The sequence below is a fragment of the Triturus cristatus genome, chromosome 4_1 (assembly GCF_964204655.1).
Source record: "Triturus cristatus chromosome 4_1, aTriCri1.1, whole genome shotgun sequence".
Classification (NCBI taxonomy): Eukaryota; Metazoa; Chordata; class Amphibia; order Caudata; family Salamandridae; genus Triturus; species Triturus cristatus.
Genome location: NC_140585.1, coordinates 1,176,835,069 through 1,176,855,094, shown reverse-complemented (window position 1 = coordinate 1,176,855,094; position 20,026 = coordinate 1,176,835,069). Strand labels below are relative to the sequence as shown.

The following is a 20,026-nucleotide window of genomic DNA, read 5'->3' as shown; positions in this document are numbered from 1 at the left end:
AGTTATCACCGTTCACTAACTCAAAAAAGTATCTACTCAGAGTGCTGCAGAGCGTCTCTATTCATGTCCACCCCTAAAAAAAAAAAAAAAACAGTCCTGCAGCATGAAAAAACACACCGCCTTCATGCAAACAACGTTGGCCGCACGTGAAGGAAAAAGTTCCATACTTCGACGATCCCATGTCGCTTGGAAAGAAGCAGGCCATCATGCTCTCCGGTACACATCAGCAGCTGTATCTTCTTGATAAGGGAGGACCCCATGCAGTCTGGATAGCCACCGGCATCAGCCGCCACCGTCTCGTATTACTCCAGGCTTGGGGGGGGGGAGGGAAGGGAAGGGGGGAGGGGAGGGGAGAGGGAGGGCCCCACTCACACGGGAGAAGGGAGTCCCACTCACACGCGGAGAACTGGGCGAATCTCAAACAAGACTGCACATGTCTTAAACTGAAAATGCTCTCCCATAGGTAAATCACATAGCCTCTAACCCAGCTTTGTTCAGTATTTGTTGGGGCGCAAAAGCACAATATGTGCCCAGCATCTGGTTATATATATTCAAAGGTCATCTAGGTTCCCTTTCCGTCTGCGCCTTGGCTTCGCCTGGAAGTCACACCTCTGCAGTCACAGATTTACTCCCTTCTCTTTTTCCTCCGAGTCACTGGAACCTCCTCCTCATCAGCTAATCTCTTCTCTTTAGATTCAGGTTCATCATCTGTCTTCCCTGGAATAAGTAGTAGCTTTACTGCTAACGGCCAAATGCCGCCTATGGTCTAGAAGCAAGTGCCAGTCTCTGCCTCAGACTTTCACTAATATAGATGTGCATTCTCTCATGGAAATTTCCAGCTCGAAACCTGCCGCCCACCAAATTCCTGTACCTCCCCGTGCCAAGGACACGTTCCCAGCCGGCCGGCCTGTTGTAGTGTCTTCAGCATGAAGGAGAATACAATCCTTCGATAAGGGCCGGCCTGAACCGGTTCTCTTCCAAGCGAATAACACCTTCTAACTAAAACACTGCCTATGACCTAGAAACTTCCCAAGCTGCTAGAGCAGGAGGAAAGATGGAGTCTCTCCCATTTAAGGCCTACCAGGCCTGAATGCAGCACAGCTCCATTAGATACCCTTACTACAGAACATATTACCCCTAATGCTAACGAATCTATCCCCTAGGATATGTATGCAAACCCTGATCTATGGGGAAGAACACAGGGTCATGTTGAAGTGCCTAATAAATAGGCTCTATACACTACTCTAACCCTTAGACTTGAATGGAAAGAGACTGAAGTCACATGGACTGCCCTGCAACACCGGAAGGCCGGGAAAATCGAGCAGTACATTCCACCCTTGACTTCAGTCTATTATACATTCAATAAACATGCTTTCCCGTTTAAGGCCTACCAGGCCTGAATTCAACACAGCTCTATGCAATACCCTCACTATAGGGCAAGTTATTCTCAAGGCTAACAAATCCATCCCCTAGGATATGTATGCAAACCCTGATCTAGGGGGAAGGACACAGGATCATGTTGAAGTGCCTAATATCTCTCCCGTTTAAGGCCTACCAGGCCTGAATTCAGCTCCATGAAATACCCTCACTATAGGGCAAGTTATCCTCAAGGCTACCGAATCTATCCCCTAGGCTATGTGTGCAAACCCTGATCTATGGGGAAGAAGTGCCTAATAAATAGGCTCTATACACTACTCTAACCCTTAGACTTGAATGGAAAGAGACTGAAGTCACATGGACTGCCCTGCAACACCGGAAGGCCGGGAAAATCGAGCAGTACAGAAGCGCAGGATTCGGGACATGGAGTGGTTGAGTGCAGCCGTAGAAGGAGGTTCTCGACCCATGAGCATGGAGTCGCTGCACCAGATGCCCCACTACTCCTGTGGTCCCTTGTTGTTGCGGCGAATTCCTCCTCACTGCCCCGGTGATGCTCGACTCTTGGGGGCACTACGCTCCCTTTCATTCACACACAAATCACCGCTCATCCGGAGCTTGAGGTCGCAGAGGTGGCCATTTTACTGGGATCAAGAAGCAGCATATTTCCTGTCCGTGACACAAAAATCCCAGTCTTCAGCTTCCAAGGTAACGTGGACGCTTCCCTCTCTGCACTGCATGCGGAGCTGGTAGAGTTCTACCAAAATGGTGCAGTTTTTTGCCAGTAAGTTTCCTCCGCACTCGAAGATCCTTATGCGCCGCTCCACGATGTAGTAATGATGGCACTAGTGATTTATATTTAAACATCAATGAGTGGGTGCCACGATAGCTGCAGAAGTAAAGAAATCGGAAAAAATGTGCAGTTTTTCGATTACTTTACTTTTGAAGCTATCGCTGCACCGGCTATTTAGCTTTGCATGTTTAAGGCTAAAGCGGGGTGCCGCGGCCACTGTAAATCAAAGTAAAACAAGCTGTGGCCTCAAACATCTACTAAAAAGATAGCGTATAATCAACAAAATGCATTCCACACGCAACACACCGCGCCAGACCGTCATTGCTGAAGTGTGTGCTTTAAAAAAATTAAAGCACAATGCCAGCAAAAAAAAACAAGCAGAGAACAGAGAAATGAAAAGCGCGTCAGCCATTGTTGAAGGCAAACGTGGTAATATGAAAAAGAAGTGCTTAGCGGCTAATTAAGAGACACTGTCTCCCACCGCAAGTAAAAGATCAAATCCCGGTGGGCAGGGCCAAAAGCGGACAGGGTGGCAACCCTCAGTGTAATGATTGCCTCCGGTGCAATCATTACACTGTGTTTTGCATCATCCATGATGCAAAACGACACGCACCAATCTTAATTGTAGGCGGTGCAGCGACACGACTTCTGGAATCGTATCGATTCCAAGAAGCCCTCGCATGGCGAGGGAAGCACATGCGCGCTGCTAACGCCAGGCGAGACCCAAAAAAACTGCTTTATTGAAAAGCAGTCACGGACATGGTGGTCTGCTGACCCCAGCAGGCCACCGTCCCTGTGAGGCTGGCCATTCCCAATGGGGTTGCAAATTGCGAATGGCTCTTGAATATTGATGACCCTCGCATTTTGCGACCCCATTTGGAACCGCTAACAGTGTCTCTGACACTGTTGTACATTGGATTTAGCGCCTCGCAATTTGCGCCTCGCAATTTGTTGCAATTGCGAGGCGCTAAATCCACTGGTCGTACATCTGGCCCCAAGTCTTTAAAGCCTTCCAGAATATGAAAAGAGAAGTTTGAGAATGTAATGTTCCAGTGTTTTGCAGCCCCTACTGCGAAGAGCTTTCCTCCAATTCAGGTGTGAAACACCTTGGCAACAGACACTAAGAAAAAGAAGCTGACCAAAGACTCCAACTTTAAGATACAGAATTGAAAAGAGACCTGTTAACTAAAGAAAGAGATGTAAACAAAACTCCTTGTTGGACTGTGAACCAATGAGGTATACCAATAGCCAATGAAATTGAAGTGTATCTTTTGAGGTTGAGTAACAACCAGGCTGCAAAAATGTGGACCAATTGCATTTTATGAATTACATTTGATGGTAAATCAAGATTGATGGCATTGAAATAATCCAACCGTGCTGAAATGAAATCATTAAGGGTCTGAATTTTGTGGGGATAAAGAAATTAGCTGAGTGATTCTTTTTATGGTGTGCATGTGATTTGTGGATATGATACAATACCTCGAAGTTCCTAATCTGGTGCTATTCTGAAGATTGAGAATGCGACACCTGTGTTCAGGCACTCAGCTTTTGGCTCTTGTGATCCATGCAAAGAGTTAGCATAGGAGCACCAACAGCTAGGGTAACGTGGCATATGAGAGCAGCACTAGATGCCAAGTGAAGGGATGAACATTTCCACCCTGTAGGGGCAACTTTGGTGTTTTTGGTTTGCAAGAGTGGGTGAGTGCAGTAAATATGGATGGGTGAATGCAGTGTGTATGCATATGTGCATGCGGTGAGCACAGAAGGATGAGGCCATGAGCGTGGGTGGGTGAGTGCAGTGAGTGTGGATGGGTGCCTACAGCGAATGTTGATACAGAGGTACAGTGAATGTGAATGGGTGGAACGGGGATGGTGAGTGGAGCAACAATGGCTGTGTGAATGCAGTATGGGTGAACTAATGAGTGTGGATTGTTGAATGCAGTGAGGGTGAATGAGCAAATGTGGATGGTTGGGTGCAGTGAGTGAATGTGGATGGATGGTTGCAATAAGTGTGGATAGGTGAGTCCAGAGAGTTTGAAGTGAGAAGGTAGTGCTGCTTTAGGTGGATGCAGTGGCAATGAATGAGTAAGTGCAGGTTGTGTGTGGATGGATTAGTGCACTGAGTGTGGAGGAGTGAGGGAAGTGATGGCACGGTGGATGCAGGGACAATGTGCAAGTGTTGCTTGTTTGAATGGGTATATGCAGTGAGTGTCTATGAGGGCGCGCAGTTCATTTAGATGGACATATGCAGTAAGGGTGCATGGGTGTGGGTGGATAAGTGAGACAAGTTCAAGAGAAGAGCGGGTGCACTGATGGTGTAGAATGGATCATGTGAAGCACAATTGATGATTTTAGTGAGTGTGGCTAAGTGAGGGCAGTGAAGGTGAATGGATGAATACAATGAGTGTAGATAGGTGAGCACAGTGAGGGTGAAGGGTGGATACGGAGATGGTGGAGTGCGTGCAGTGACAATATTTTGGAGTGAGTGGAACGATGAGGGCAGTAATGATAAACGGATAAGTATAGTGAATGTGGATGAGTGAGTGTAGAGCAAGTGTATGTGAAAATAAAGTGATGGTGAAATGTTAGTGCATTTAAAGGTATTTAATAGAGTGTCAATTCTATCAGTGCCTGTTATGAAACGTTTTCTTCTGCCGGACATTACATGTATTTAAATTGCTTCAGGGGTTCCAAAAGGGTTTTCAAAGTCTGAGTGTGGTATACTGGTAAAATGTCTTTCGTTCTTTCTAAATGTGTGAGACCATTTAGGGCCCATGGCTCGGATTTCACGGTGTGCTTCATGATAGGAACACGTACAAGATTTGTCTCTCTGGATCCCTCAGTGAAATTGTCAGGAATGCAGGTTGAAGAGGGCCCCTTTGGAAACCAGCCTGTCATGAGGTATGAGAAGGTGATAAGGGTTTGTGCACTTTACTAGTGCTAACTAACAATAACAATTTGTAGGATTAAATGGAATGGAATCAGTCCATGCCCCATGCAAACCGGTGGTGGGAGGAGATAACCTGGTTAGGGTGAAGGAGGCAAAGCAAGGTGTGGTGGAAAGGGCCCGGGAAGTATATTGTACACATGACAAACAATGGCAGGAATAGCGCAGAATGACTAACTTCAGTGGGGAATCTTCTGGGTGCTGCAACGTTTTGCTAAATGGCTACTATGTTTTAGTTAGGTGGCTAGTGATATTAGAGTAGAGATGGCTAGCCTAGTTTTTGTGAGAATAGGCAAGTTGCAGGTGAACAGCCCAGTGGTGAGCGCCATGGTCTGCTGCTGCGATGAGCTATATACACATAATAACTTACTAAAGAAAGGCGTTGGGTCACTCAATGACTTTCAGGGGGAAAACACTGAACTGCTGGAACGAATGAGGTTATTGAATGGAAATAAAGTAGTAGGGCTAACAGACAAATGCACAAATGGAACTCACACCCGCTCCTTCATTTGCTCACTCACTCACTGAAGTTGATGCACAGATGTATAGAAGTTCACATTTGCTCACCCATAGATTTTATGAGGCTGTTTAGTGACATGAGGTCACTGAGTGTGCAAGTCTCAGAAGAGGCGTCGAGAAAGCCAGGCAGGAGAAGGCCAACGATCAGGAAGTGGGCGAACATCATACTTTAAGAAGTCTTGTTTCTGCAAGGGAAACATGTTATCACAAGTCAATTCAGCCTTTACAATGGAGCAGGATATGGCAGATAGCTCTCAAACTGGTATAGGTGGAGGTAGGCCTGTAGGGTTCTAGCACTTTAATAGCTTGAGATGCAGCCTTCAGGGGTTCTAGCACTGGAATGGGGATGGGGTGCAGACCTAGCGATCTTTGCACTACAAAGGGATGGGGTGCAGCCCTGGAGGATCTTGCAGTGGAATAGTAGGGGGTGCAGGCCAGGTATCCTTTCACCGGATTTGAATGAAGAGCAGGGTTGGGGGCCCGAACACTGGAGTAAGGTTGGATGCGGGTTCAGATCTAGGTGTCCTAGTGCAGTACTAGGGTGGGGACATGTCTGGGGATCCTAGCAGTACGTATGATGGAGTGGATATCAAGGCGGGTTAACACTGGAATAGCCTCAAATGACAGATTAGGAACCGTAGCACTGCAACGGGTGACTTAGCAACAGAACAAGGCAGGGCTGGTGGTCCTGGTATCAGAAAAGGATGAGGTTCAGATATGAGTGTCCTTTTACTGGACTAAGATGGGGAGCAGGTCTGACATGCCGGGGAGAGAGTATAAGTACTGGAATAGGAGGGTATGCAGGTTTGGGCTCTAGTGCTCTAATATGACGGGTGCAGGGCTGTGGTTACTGGGATCAGAAAGATGATGTCCCCATCTTGTGTTTTTTACCAGATAGGGATGGGGTTTTAGGACTGTGACTGTAATGATCTAGGAGTTTGTGCTGACATGGGAACATTTTACTGGCTTCACTCATCTCCAGTAGTGGATGAGCGGGAAGAGGTTATGTTTAGGATAGGAGGGCAATACTACAAAGATAAATACTGCACATGGGATCAAATAAATGGTGAGGGGGAAACAGCTGGTCCTATAATTCAGGAGAAACATCTTGACCCACCCATACCCACAATTCCAGAATGAGGGGCACCAGTACTGCAATAGTAGTGTACACTACAGTTTACTGGCTAACTTGTGTCCCCATTTACAGGGCCTCACACTGCAATGGGGAGGCTTGCCATGAGTGTTATGGAGGGTGTTCCAGCGTAACACCAATGACATTTGGCACATTCCATGATTTACAACAAGCTGTAAACCTGGGAATGTGTCAAAAGCATACGTCTCCACAAAAAGCAACCTGATTTTAATGCAGGCACCTTGGTGCAAGGGTGCCTGCGTTGGCACTAGGCAGCCATTTGTGCACCAACTTAGTAGAAGAAGACAGGAATGCACTGTATCTCATAGATACGGCACATTCCTACCATTTTCTTTTGATGTAAGGCAGTGGAGCAGTAAGGCTTGCAGCGCTGCCCTATGGCAAAAATTTGTGAACGAGGCCCACAGTGTGACAAGGCGGTGTGTGTTAATATGTATAATGAGATAGCTAGAGACAAAGGGGCTTATGTATAAGGAATTGGCATATGGCAGAACCAAAAGTAACTTTGCTGCTCTGCCCCACACCAATTCAAATGGTAGCAATGCACCGTATTTGCTAGATACAGTGCATTCCTCTCCTTTCAGCCAGCCCCAGCACACAATTAGCAGCCAACACAGGCACTCTTGCACCTTTGTGCAAGGATGTCTGTGTTGTTGGCACGATTGTTTTTGTGCAGGAAGGGATACATTCCTGCACAAAAACAATCATTGGAGGTGTTTTCTTCTTTCTATGTGTGCTGCAAAATGTGTTGAAACCTATGGACGTTGCATAGGAACACTCACTGCAACACTCATGGCATGCCACACAGTGCGAGGCAAGCAGCAACTTGCACTGCCTTGCCTCAGTCCATATCTATAAGCCCGTGAAAGGCCATGCATGGTGGCTTTACGTGGCCTTGTAGATATGGCTAAACCTTGTACCGTTCCTGTGGAGCACAGGGCTTGTAAATAAGCCCAATAAAGACTTTACCGTGGCCTAGATGTACTTGTTGCGTCACTATGTGTGCACTCGTACTAAAAAGGTAGCCAGAAATTCATACATGGAAAGACATTCCTTGAATGAAAGGATATGCTTTCGCTGTACCACCACAGAACTGAAGAAGTAGCCGGTACTACAAAATACCTCCAAGATATAACAGGCTTGATGTAACATGTTTGCAGTGAAAAACACACTATTGATGCCAGAAAAGCAGTAAAACAATACAAAATGACCTATTGCTACTTCGGATCCAAGTACATCGCGCATCATCAATACTGGCAAAGAAACAGAATCACGTGCCGATTTAGATTTACTAAGAATCATGCAGGGTAGCACGACAGTGTGCAGTCCCTGCAGCACTCCATTGCATGAAGGGCAAAAAATAGTGCTGTGCGTATTTACCATCTGTCGTGCATCGATGGTGCCATTTGCCATGCATGTGCTAAATGTGCAGTGTTTCCGTCACACCAAACAGTGTTGCACCTGGCAAATACCAGTGAGTGGTGGCATGCTACATTTTTCACGTGAAACATACACTCAAGTGCATATCAACTTGTGCAGGCGGCCACCCAAAGAAAGGTTAGTCATGCAATATACAGGCGTGCTGGACCAATTTTCATAGAGGGGTTTTATGTCACTGAAGTCAAAGGGAGAGTGTAAAACCTATGCGTCACACAAAAAAGCAAGTGTAGCAAATAAGTCCGCCCATTCTGCAGGAGAGTGGAAGGGAAGCAGTATTGTGTTAAGTGGTGCATTTTGGAGCATACTATTCCAAATATATGACAAAAGCATGTGGTGGTATGATACTGCCATTTAAAAAAATCACATTTCCAATTTGTTGAACACTAAGAGGCATATTTACAAGGCCTCTGCGGCACTTTGAAGCTCCGGAAGCGCAGTGTTCTGGCCCACATTTACAAGGCCACACTCAAAGACACCCTGCCCGGCTTTTCATGGCCGTGTTCATATGGAGTAAGGCAAAGCCTTACTCTGCGTGGAAGGGGCATTCCATTGGTGTTGCTGTGGGTGTTCCCACTCAACACCCATGGTTTTTGACACTGCCCCAGATTTACAACATAGCACAAATCTGAGGCAGTGCCAAAAATAATGCCTTCCCAAAGCTGGTGTAACAAGTAGAAATGTACTCTTTCCACGCGTGCTGCATTCTGCAGCACACATAGGTGCATATTTACAATAAACTGGCGGAGCATGGTGTTACTCCAAAATTGGTAACACTGAGCCCTGACAGTTTTAAAATGCAGGGATGCGCCATATTTACAAAAATATGGTGCACCCCACATTTCCCAGAGCGCTGGCGCTAGGAAAGCAGCCTAGCACCAGTTTAGGTACCCTAGCACCATTTTGCTAGGGTGCCTCTGCTTTGGGGGTGATTCTTTATGTGCAGGAAGGGACACCTTCCTGCACATAAACAATCTTAACAGGCAATTTTCTCTATCCATGTGTGCTACCGAATGCAGCACACATGGAAAGAGCAATATACGTGGAGAAATCAAGCATTTCTCCTCATATCGCCTGTATAAGACCAGGTATCTCCTGGTCTTATTTTTGACACTGCCACATACTTTATAAATATGGGACAGCATCAAAAAGCAATGGGTGTTGTGGCAGAAAACCGACTTCAACACCCATTGCATGTCCCTTTCACACTAAGACAAGTTCTGCGTGAATAGGGGCGTTATTTAAAAGGCGGTGTTAAGCCACATCAAGTGGCTTAACGCTGCCTTGCAAATAAGGTGAAAGAGTTAATGCCACCAGAATGTCACTAAAAGTGACGTTCTGGAGGAGCTAAGTCCTTGTAAATATGACCCAGAGAAAGAGGAAAACGCCTCCTTTGATTGATTCTGTGCAGGAAGGTGTCCCTTCCTGCACAAAAACAATCTTGCCTACAACACAGACATGCCTGCATTTGTGCTTGGCTGCAATTAGTGCACTGGCACTGGCAGAAAGGACAGGAATACGCCTTATCTTTTAGATATGGTGCATTCCAACCCTTTTGTTTTGAAGTAGGGGAGCGGAGCTAAAAGAGTTACAGAGCTGCCTACGCCAACATATTGCAAATATGCCCCTACATTTGCATCAGACATGGGGTTTTATTGCCAAAAGTATATGGCGCACACTAAGTAACGTGGAAATCGAGGGGTATATTTACAAGAAACTGGCTAGGGCAGCGCCACAAAGCTTCTTGTTGCGCGGCCCTACGTCAATTCGTAAAGACAGGAATGCACTTTATTTTCAAGATATGGTGCATTCCTGTCCTTACAGCCAGTGCCGGTGCACATTCTGCAGCCGAGTGTCAACACCAACACTGCGTTGTTGGCAGGATTGTTTTTGTGGAGGAAGAGGCACTTTCCTGCACAAAAACAATCCTAAGAGGTGTTTTCCTCTTTACCTAGGAGAAATGAAAACATTGAGTCTATCTGGGAAGGCGTAAGGTTTTGACACATTGCCAGATTTCTGCCATGTTATAAATCTGGGAATGCATCAAAACCCATGTGTGTTGCGTGGGAACACCCACCGCAATCCCCATGAAACGCCTCTTTAACTCAGAGTAATACAAACCAGCGACTTGCACTGCCTTGCCTTACTCTTATCTACAAGGCCGTGTAATGCCACAAAGGATGGCTTTATGTGTCCTCGTAAATATGGGTCTACACACTGCGCCTCAGTAGAGTCACAAAAGTAACGCTCAGGAGGCGCAATTGTGTCGCAGGTGCCATTGTGTCGCAAGGGGCTTGTAAATATGTCCCCGAGTTTGGAAACATATATATATCATTTGCTCATCACTCAAGTAAAGTGTCATGATTTGTTTGAAATCATTTTGATCCTGTTGAAATCCTTGGGGCAGATTTATGTTAGACTTGCGCCACTTTTACGCCGCCGCTGCGTCACTTTTGTGACGCAGCGGCGGCGTAAACCCTGCGCCACGTTGCGCCCTATTCACATTGTGACGCATCTATGGAGATGCGTCACGGTGTAAAGCCCTGCGCCACATTAAACCTGCGTCAGGTTTAATGTATGCAGGGTGGGCGTTCCATCGGAAAAAGCCTTGGAGAAGTGACGCAGTGAAATCTACAAGATTTCACTGAGTCACTTTTCCAACGCTGCTACATCAAAACACTGCGCCTGTTTGAAGCAGGCGTAAGGCGTGACGCAGCATGTTAGGTATGGGCAGCCCCTAAACATTGCTGGAGTTGCGTCTTGCTTGCGACACGACTCCAGCAATGTGCCGCCCTTACGCCATCAGATGCATCACGCATCTGTTTATCCTTGCGCCACGATGCGCTGCATTGTAAATTCAGCGCATCTGTGGTGGCGCAAGGGTAAACTTGCGGATGCGCCAGGAAACATAAATCTGCCCCCTTGTTTCTATCACACTTCAGAATTATAAAAAAAAACTCAACAGGCCTCGTTTGAACTTTGTGAACCTGGGGCCTATTTTGAAATATTGTTATAGTTCATTTACAACTATTTGAATTTTGTATTGTGTTTGAAAATGAAAACCCTAACCCTTTCCTTTGACAGCTACGCCTATCCTAGTAAGATTGGCTCTTGGTTTACATTGCAAATTTCCCTCAGCCTGCTGCTAGGGAAAGGAAAAGTAAACAGCAATTTCCGTGTTAAATGAATCAGCAGCCATTCGTCAGAATAGTTTGCCTGACATTTGACCTCTGTCTTTGGAAATGCAAACATGATAAAAACAAACTGTAAAGAACTCTTTATTGCTCGATCTCCTCCTTCGAGGGTATTATGAGGGTCCTGCAGCCCACACCCCTACTTCCAGCGCCCACGGCAAGAGGGCAGTGTGACTGCTGCAGCCGCACTGGGCGCTGACCTGGAGGGGGTGCTGTTCTCAGGTGGGGACGCTGTGTTTAGCAATAACATGATTGGAGGGATGAGGGGCACCTTTGCCCAGTGGGAGTGAGGGAATTCGAGAGGTGTAAGCCAAAAATGATTTTAGCACGGGGCACCACCAGCGTTAAAGCCGGCCCTGATTACATCTATTATGCGAGGTAACGTCCAGCAGCAGTTTCCTTCTGTCCATAACTTGGACATAATTTCCCTTTGGAGCTAGGATTTCACTCAAAGCAGGTCACGCTACTGTGCGAAACGTAAGTTTGTCTGACGTTTTTTGGAAATCCTGGGGGTCACGTGTTTTTCCTTCTCCTCTGCGCCACACTTGCGTGAGTTATCAGAGGAGTTGGCGGGGACACAGCGCAACGGCATTTACCGCTGAATTCACATCAAGCTTTCAGCCTAACACATTTTTTTGTACAAAAAAACTTGCTCCGAGCTACTGTTTGTGAAGCATAACGTCCCAGGAGTAACGACCCCTCTAAAAATAAGTAAACCTGGGCACTGGTGCGTTGGCCGTCAACTCGCGGCTTCACAGCGCTCTATTAATTTCAGAAAAGGAATACAGTGACATACACTGTCCTAACTATACCCAGGATACCAGTACACAGCGTGGAGTAAGAAGTACTTGAAGTCAGGGGTTACCAGTGGTCAGTGTTTGAAAGGGAAAAATGGAAGTGCAGGTACTCTGTACCAGAGTACCTGCTTGTTTCTGAGAAGTGCCAGTACTCTCCAATGAAAATTATAGGATTTCTCATGAGAAGTGCCGGTACTCTCCCTCTCAAAATAAAAAAGTGCCGGTACTCCGTACCGGACAGTACCGGCCTATTTAAAGCACTTCCAGTGGTTAATTTGTAAAAATATAAGTACCAGGGCTCTCGTCATGAGGCAGCTTCTACCAGCCTTTTTCTCCTGTTAGCGCCGCCTAAAACAGAAGCCACAAAGCCCTACAAGTGGGGAGAGGATGTGGTGTAATGCCGACCTCGGAGCTGGGGAATCAGGTTCGAGTCTCAGCGTCGGCAACATCCTGTGATTCTCGGCGAATCACTTAATCTCCCTGTGCCTACCAAAATGAAAAATGGTTCTCAAGCGCCAGTGTTGATGATTAAGGGTGCAGAGCACTGGAAACCACAGGCTCAAATTAAGCACTGGGGTTACTACTTCCCAGCTGTTTCCAGGCTGCCAGTACACTGAGATTCCTCAGTACCCTTGAAGCACTGGAATGACCGAGGGGGACAATTGACCGATTTTTGAATAATGCATCGTAACAACCAAGGGGTATATTTACTAAGATTTAGCACTGTGTTTGCATCACAAAAGTAATGCAAATCGACAAAAAATCTTTTTTTACTAATTTACTTTCCAAAGGTAAACTGGTTTTGCGCTGTAAAACCACCTGAAAGTAGCGTAAAACAGCAGATAGCGCTGCTATGCATTACTTATTGACAAGGGGGTGTTCAATGAGTGGTGCATGATTGTTCCCTTGAAACCACCCAAGATTTCTGAGCAAAATCCAATTTACTAAAAAAAGTAGACAGGGTTTTGGGTCAAAAAATACTTTAATTTCTCCTTTCTTTTTCAACTTTGCATGTGTGCTGCATTGTATAGCACACATACAAGGTGGGAGAAGCTTCAAACTGAATCTAAGCATAGTAGTTTATACTGGAAGGCTACCCATCCCGTACAAAACCTATGCTAGACTCACGAAGACACCCTTGCACTGTGGTTCAAAGGTGTGTGCGTGGTGCACAGCAGCATTTTCCCTCGTCTGGTGCCAGGGAGAGGGAAGGAGTGGGTCATATTTCTGTAAATATGGAGCTCTCTTGTTCTCTCCTTCTCATGCAGTGTAGCATTTGCAGCTGCTGCACTGTGCTGTGTGATAATTTAGTAAATCTAGGCCCAAATTTGCCACGCGACATTGAGCAAAGGTGAAAACACAGCACAGAGCCATGTCTATTAAGATTAGCCTCCTTTCGTGTTCCCCTGCATTGATGATTTTGAGGCAGCCTTACGTGACCCACAGAGTCACACGGAGAGGTGAGGGTGCGCTGTCTAGCATAGGATTTCTATTGGAAGCATACCCTTCCAGTGCAAACCCCAGGTCTACATAAACACAGCAGGATCCTACACACTGAACGCATGCTGTCAACTTCAGCACACCTGCAATGTGTGTTATTTTTCAGAAATTAAATAATTTCTCTTTGTTAGTGCCTGCTTCTACGAGGCGTTAGTTTTTGATACAAAGTTCGGGCTGGTTATCTTAACAGATCTGGCTTTGCATTAAAAAGTATGGCTGTTTGTAATGTAATGCCCTAGGGACACCCTTCGCGAAGCAAAGCACTGCAAAGCTGCGCAAAGCACTTTTTGAGCTGAAGAAGCAACTTTTCAGCTCAAAATACCTTCTGCACTGCGCTGTAAATACCAGAGCCTTCCTTTTTGCTGCTCTGCATCACTTGGGACGGTGAACGTCTCAGTACATGTGGGCCACGGTGCCTTAGTTGTCTGTATCCAGGCTGCTATAATCAGTATTTGTTCTGGAACAGAATTGCAGTGATATAAAATGAACAAGCTGTACTCATTTTGTCGGCGCTATGCATTGGGCTAGAATACTGTAAACACCCTGCTAGCATAAGTACTCTCCTACGAAGAGTAAGGCTGAGAGTACGCTGACCTGCATTGGTTCTCTTAACCCCTTGAGTGCCCATGACGAGATGGTCTCGTCATGGGCCGCGGTTGCGCTGTGCCCATGACGAGACTATCTCGTCATGAACCCCGCCCGCTAATTCAACGCCCGGCACAGGGCGGGGAAAGGGCGGGGCACACAAGGGGTTAAAGTCCTGCAGCCCTTCTTTACTCATTTTTGTCGTGGGGAAATGCTGCAAGCCTTCCTTCTCCGCCACTTATGTCAAAATAGAAGGGCAGGAGTGCGCTGTATCATTGAGAGCACCACAATGCACCAATGCACAATGCGCCAACGCAGGCACCCTTGCACCTGTCTGCGTTGAAACCAGCTTGCTTTTGTGGCGAAAGGGACACTTTCCTTCGGAAAAACAACCCTTACACCACCCGTGGAGAGGAGTAGGCTTTTGATGCATTCCCAGGTTGACAGCATGTTGTAAATCTGGGGAGGTGCCAAATGACATGGGAGCTACTCGGGAACACCCCCCGTAACACCCAAGGCAGGCCCCTCCATTGCAGTGTGAGGTAACGCCAGTCGCTGCGTTGCCTCACACTATATCTACGAGGCCATGAAAACCCACGTAGGGTGGCTTTGCCCTCCTAGACATGGCTCTGCAGTGTGTGCCCAGAACGTCATTAAAAGTGACATTTCAGCACCGCTCAAGGCTCGCAAATGAGCCCCTGCTAGGACTGTTCCCTTACTACAGCAGCAGCCTCCCTTACCTGGTGCTGGGGGCGCGTGCAGTCCGTCAGCTCTCTCCTGCCCACGGACCTCTGCCTCCTCTCTAAATAGTCCTGGGAGGGGGGTGGGGAAGGGGTGTTTGATGTATTTTCTGGCTTCAGTTAGTTCCTCAACACACGCATGCCACTCTTTTATCCAGTGTCCACTCCTTCAGAAATTCCAAACAGATAACAGCTGCTTATAAGGCCAAACGTGGCTTGCAATATCTGGCAAGGCTTCCTGGACTGACTTCAACGAGGACGTGGGTGAGGGTGTGCACACCGCACTCCAAATACTCCAAGTTGCTCCACATTAGCAGGGAAATAAGAGTTGAAGGATAAGCACAGTTATGGCACAAATGGTAACCTTCACTCGCCCCGCACACCACCTATGTCCACTGAGCCTTCTCTTGGTTACACTCAAAGCTACGGGTACCTGGCGGGGGCAAAACTCATCTGTTGATTGCCATAGAGTGAACGCCGCATCGCCCTCTCCTCCTCTGGGCTGCAGCAAAGTGAATAATGTCAGTGCCCCTCATTGGAATGTGCTTACATTTTTTGCGAGGTGTGGGGGGGAGGGGATTCTGTACTAATCTAGGGGTTCTGAGCAGTTGGACTGGTTTCTTCAGCAGCCTTTGATTCGGTGCAAATGAAGACAAGATGTTCTTCCAGAGGTCAGTCAAAGCATTCCCATGGGTGGCTGATGTCCATCAGCCTTCGTTAACTTTGGGTCCCTGAGTTGGGACAGAAGTTTCTAAAAAAAACTGGAACCATCAGGCAAAATCGCGGACGCCTGGTTACTCTACCAGTGTGTGAAGGGGGTTAAAAAAGATGGGGGACTCTAAAAGGGCGAGGCAAAAGAAGCATAACTAGGAATATGTTCAAGATACTTGCACTATGTAATTAAGGACTAAAATATGGGAATTAAAAATCAGTGTTTCACACAGCATTATATCTGACTAGCATTTGGTGCCTGTCTATGAGTTTTGGTTATTTCATCCAGACATATCACACAACAACAAACATATGCCTAAAACAAAAGGCTATTGGCTTTGCCTAAACTTGTTTGTAGTAGATGAGTGATAAAATGATTTTTTTGCACCTACATAGAAAAAAATCGGAAAATATGTGACTGTGAATTAAATATTACTAATATCCGTGGAAGAGTGCAGTGGTCTTTGGAGTGTCACCGTCACTCCTGTTCTTCCCTGCTTTAGACCAATTTCCTCTTTAGTCAGTTGGTCACTTATGCCCCTTTTCTCTGCATTTCTTTCTGAAATACCCATCTGTGTACCGTGCGTCATCTCCTTCCATATTCACGTCATCTCCTTCCAGATCATCACAGTTTTCACTCTGCCCTTATTCATGTACTTGAGTCACCTGCCCTTCTCCATCCACCCCTGGTCTCTCTCTCTCTCTCCCTCATTCTCTCTCTCTCTCTCGCTCACTCTTTCTCTCTCTGTCGTTCTCTCTCCTTCTCTTTCTCTTTCTCTCTCTCTCTCTTGCTCCCTCTTTCTCTCTCTCTCTCTCTCTCTCTCTCTCCTTCTCTTTCTCTTTCTCTCTCTCTTTCGCTCCCTCTTTCTCTCTCCCTCTCCCTCTTTCTCTCTCGCTCCCTCTTTCTCTCTCTCTCTCTCTCCTTCTCTTTCTCTTTCTCTCTCTCTCGCTCCCTCTTTCTCTCTCTCTCTCTCTCCTTCTCTTTCTCTCTCTCTTTCGCTCCCTCTTTCTCTCTCTCTCTATCTCCTTCTCTTTCTCTTTCTTTCTCTCTCTCTTTCTCTTTCTTTCTCTCTCCCTTTCCCCTTCTCTCTCTCCCACACACACACTTTTTCAGTTCAAATAATTTTGATTGAATTTTGCAGAATAACAAACATAAAGTTAGTCGCTGAAATACGTCAATCAAAAGAGGTGTAATAAGCATCTACACCAGTATTTGGGGAGCACGGAAGAAAGAAGGAAAGGGAAAGCTGTGCACATTTCTATAACAACGACAATTCTATTATCTGTTTTATTGGTAATTCGGTGTTCAGAGATTAGCATATAGACATATCATTGCAAAAAGAAATGGAGCTTGCATATGGACACTTTATCCTCACCTGTAAACACTGCATCCTCCTTTCCTTCAGCTCTGCCAATATATCAACCACTGGTAACCTCTTCCAACACTCTTTCTCATAACATTGTAATTACAAATGGCACATATGTAACCATTGCTCTGTACACCCTGAATAGTTATCAAAGTCTAAACACCTTTATGATCCACTGTGGGGCATTGTGAGAAACCAGCAGTGCCTACAGCCTGAGTCAACTCCAAGCCCTCAATAATGCCCCGTCATGAACACTCACCCACAACCTGAACCCACCCAGAAATCAGAGGCTACTCAGTTCACAACGCAAACTGTACTTATATGACATATGGTCATATGTAGTAAGAAAATAAACCACAATAACACCACGTATGGACTAAGCAAACAAATCCTATTGATAGAGCGCCATGTATTTCTGAAATTTGTAGGGGTGCATCATAATCATGCTAGTCTGCACCCACATATATTTAGTGGATTTATATAAACGTGTGACTTAGAAATGTTATACTAAAACAGCATATATTAGAGTGAATAGAAATGTAATCATGCCATTTATGAAGCTCAATGTAGTGTCTAATCGAAGATGTATTAGGACAACGCATAATGATTGGTTCCCGTATATTGTGATGCATTAGGTTTAAACGTGCACCATATTAAAGTCTGCACATGTAATTTGCTTACTCATACATGAAGTATAATGAAATAAATACTTATAATACGATTCTAGAAATGTGTGTATAAATTGTGTAAAGGCCTGGTCGCATATACGTTTAAGAGAGAGGCCTGTTCGTTTCTTATGTTAGCTAAATATTGTAGGCTGAAAATGGTTTCCCTTGGTAAGGCTTTGGGTTTCAGGGATGTTAGAAAATCTCAGAGAAGTGGAAAGTTTCTTGTTCCCATGTTTCTGTTGCAGGTGCAAGGACACCTAGCTCGTTAGAGAAACTAACCCTTTGTTTCAGGAGTTAGGATGGCATGAAAAGCCAATATGGGAGTATACTGGAATGCAGGGATGATACTTTCGGCGGAGAAGGTGCCTGGGACCCAAGTGCCGAGTAAACCATCGTTGGAAGGGAGACAAGTTTCAGTGGAAAACTACTGGGAGAAGATTTGGCTGCAGAGGTGTGCCGGAGGGCGTGTTCTACGTTTTTGGGATTTTGAATTAGGGACAGTGCCCCGTGGGTTGAGCAGTTGAGGTTTAGATGGGACGCTAGAAGGAGCATCTTAGAACGAGCTCTGACAAAGTGAGTGTACTTCTAAGGCAGTCTTCACTACTGACACCTTTTTACTCTCTTGCCTGGGGAAAAAATGCTAAGCAGGGATGTCACCTTAGAGATAGAGTAGGGTTAGATTAATAATTTTCCTTTCTAGGTTAATGACTTCTAACATCGAGATTGGAGTTGTTATTGCCTGCCTGATGCATTTGGAACTGACTATTCATCTTATTCTGAGTCGGATGAGACTCCTGCGTAGAATCTTTTTTGTATTAGTGCCCATACATTTCCTTAACCTCGTGCTGAGGTATTTGTATGTGCAGTTATTTTTGGCTTTGTAATAAACCCCTAAAAATTGAGATTCGGAGTCAGTGGTCCTTTAGAGATCAACATTTGATTTGATTGATTATGTGTTGACATTTGAATTCCTCCCCTCTACACTATTTAGCAGATAAAAAAGATCCTGGCGACCTGAGAGGATTCTTGGTGATGGTAAAACAGATAAGAATCCGGCTTTATCACTATGAAATGCAAGATAAAGTAAAAACAAGTGAAATGTAAACACTGACATGGATTATTTTAAGGGTTTTTGCAGGCTTTATTGAGAAATATATCAGTGTTTTGTCTGTAAAGTCAAGACCATGAATGCAGAGCCCAGAAAAGACCCAATGAGTTTTCGACTGCTGCAAGATCTGAGACCTGGGAAGACCCCCACCCCCGCTCCCCACCCACCTCCTCCCCACATAAAGCCTTGAGGTAGTCAACTCTATAGCTGCAATGGAATTCCAGGATGACATTCTTGTTTTTGGAAGAGACCAGAATGAGTACAACATTAATATAAGGGATATCTTGGCATTTAAGCTAAGAAAGGACTGACTTCTACATTAGAAAATAAATTGTAAACCCAGTTAAATTATTGTGGAATATTTGGACCTAATTTCAGGGAATTAAATTAACCCAAAAACTAAGCATGGGAGAACCATCTGAATGTACCAGTGCCATAATCTAAGGAACAGTTAATCTAATTTGTGGAGCTGACAGAATTCTATGCCACGTTTGTGCAAGGGAATGCATAGGGAAGTGAACTGTTCACAAATCTTTGAAAGAGAAATGCAAAATGTACGATTGAATATGTACCTAAAAAAAACATGGTTGCAGAATGCATGTTTAGGTTTCCACTTAAGGAGGAAGAGCTCAAATGTGGCCTATGAGGAAGAGTGGAAATGCATGTACTATGGACTGTCCTTTCTGCATTAGTGAGACAGAATGGAATCTGGAAAGTAAGTTTGGATTAGAGAATAATGAATGTTGGTGAGCATGTGTCGGGAAGATGGCAGAGGAAAGGAAGGTGTGTTGGGAGGGATTACATTCGTCTGTAGGGTTCAAGAGAAGATGGCAGTGGAAAATGGAGATTTGGTAGTTAGAGATACAACTGTATCACAATTTGGCTCGAGGAAGGAAATACACCAACAATGTCATGATGGTAATTTAGTAGTCTTTGGCTCAAACAGACAATTGTTTTTGCGGGCAGCATTAGATGAACTCATTCATTGATAAGATAATTAATGTGCCTTCTGCATGGTATGGATACATCAGGAGCAAATGTAGGGTAGAATCCAAGCCAGGTTATTTTCCTGAAGGGCCAAGGAGGAGCTTGTCAGACCTTCTGCGGTTCTGCGTGGAAAGGAAGCATATAGG

At 45.5% G+C, this 20,026-nt stretch overlaps 1 protein-coding gene across 1 annotated transcript in view; it reads right to left on the bottom strand.

Annotated features, from left to right (window-relative positions):
- The window catches only part of LOC146856297 (resistin-like), a 55,074-nt gene extending 39,910 nt beyond the window's left edge, over positions 1-15,164 (bottom strand). The window contains exons 1-2 of the mRNA XM_085654397.1: positions 15,040-15,164; positions 5,682-5,818 (exon numbers count right to left, since the gene is read on the bottom strand). Of these exons, the coding sequence (XP_085510523.1) occupies positions 5,682-5,799 (118 nt within the window). The 5' untranslated portion in view covers positions 5,800-5,818; positions 15,040-15,164. The remainder of the gene's footprint in view (positions 1-5,681; positions 5,819-15,039) is intronic.
- Between the last annotated feature and the right edge of the window lie 4,862 nt (positions 15,165-20,026).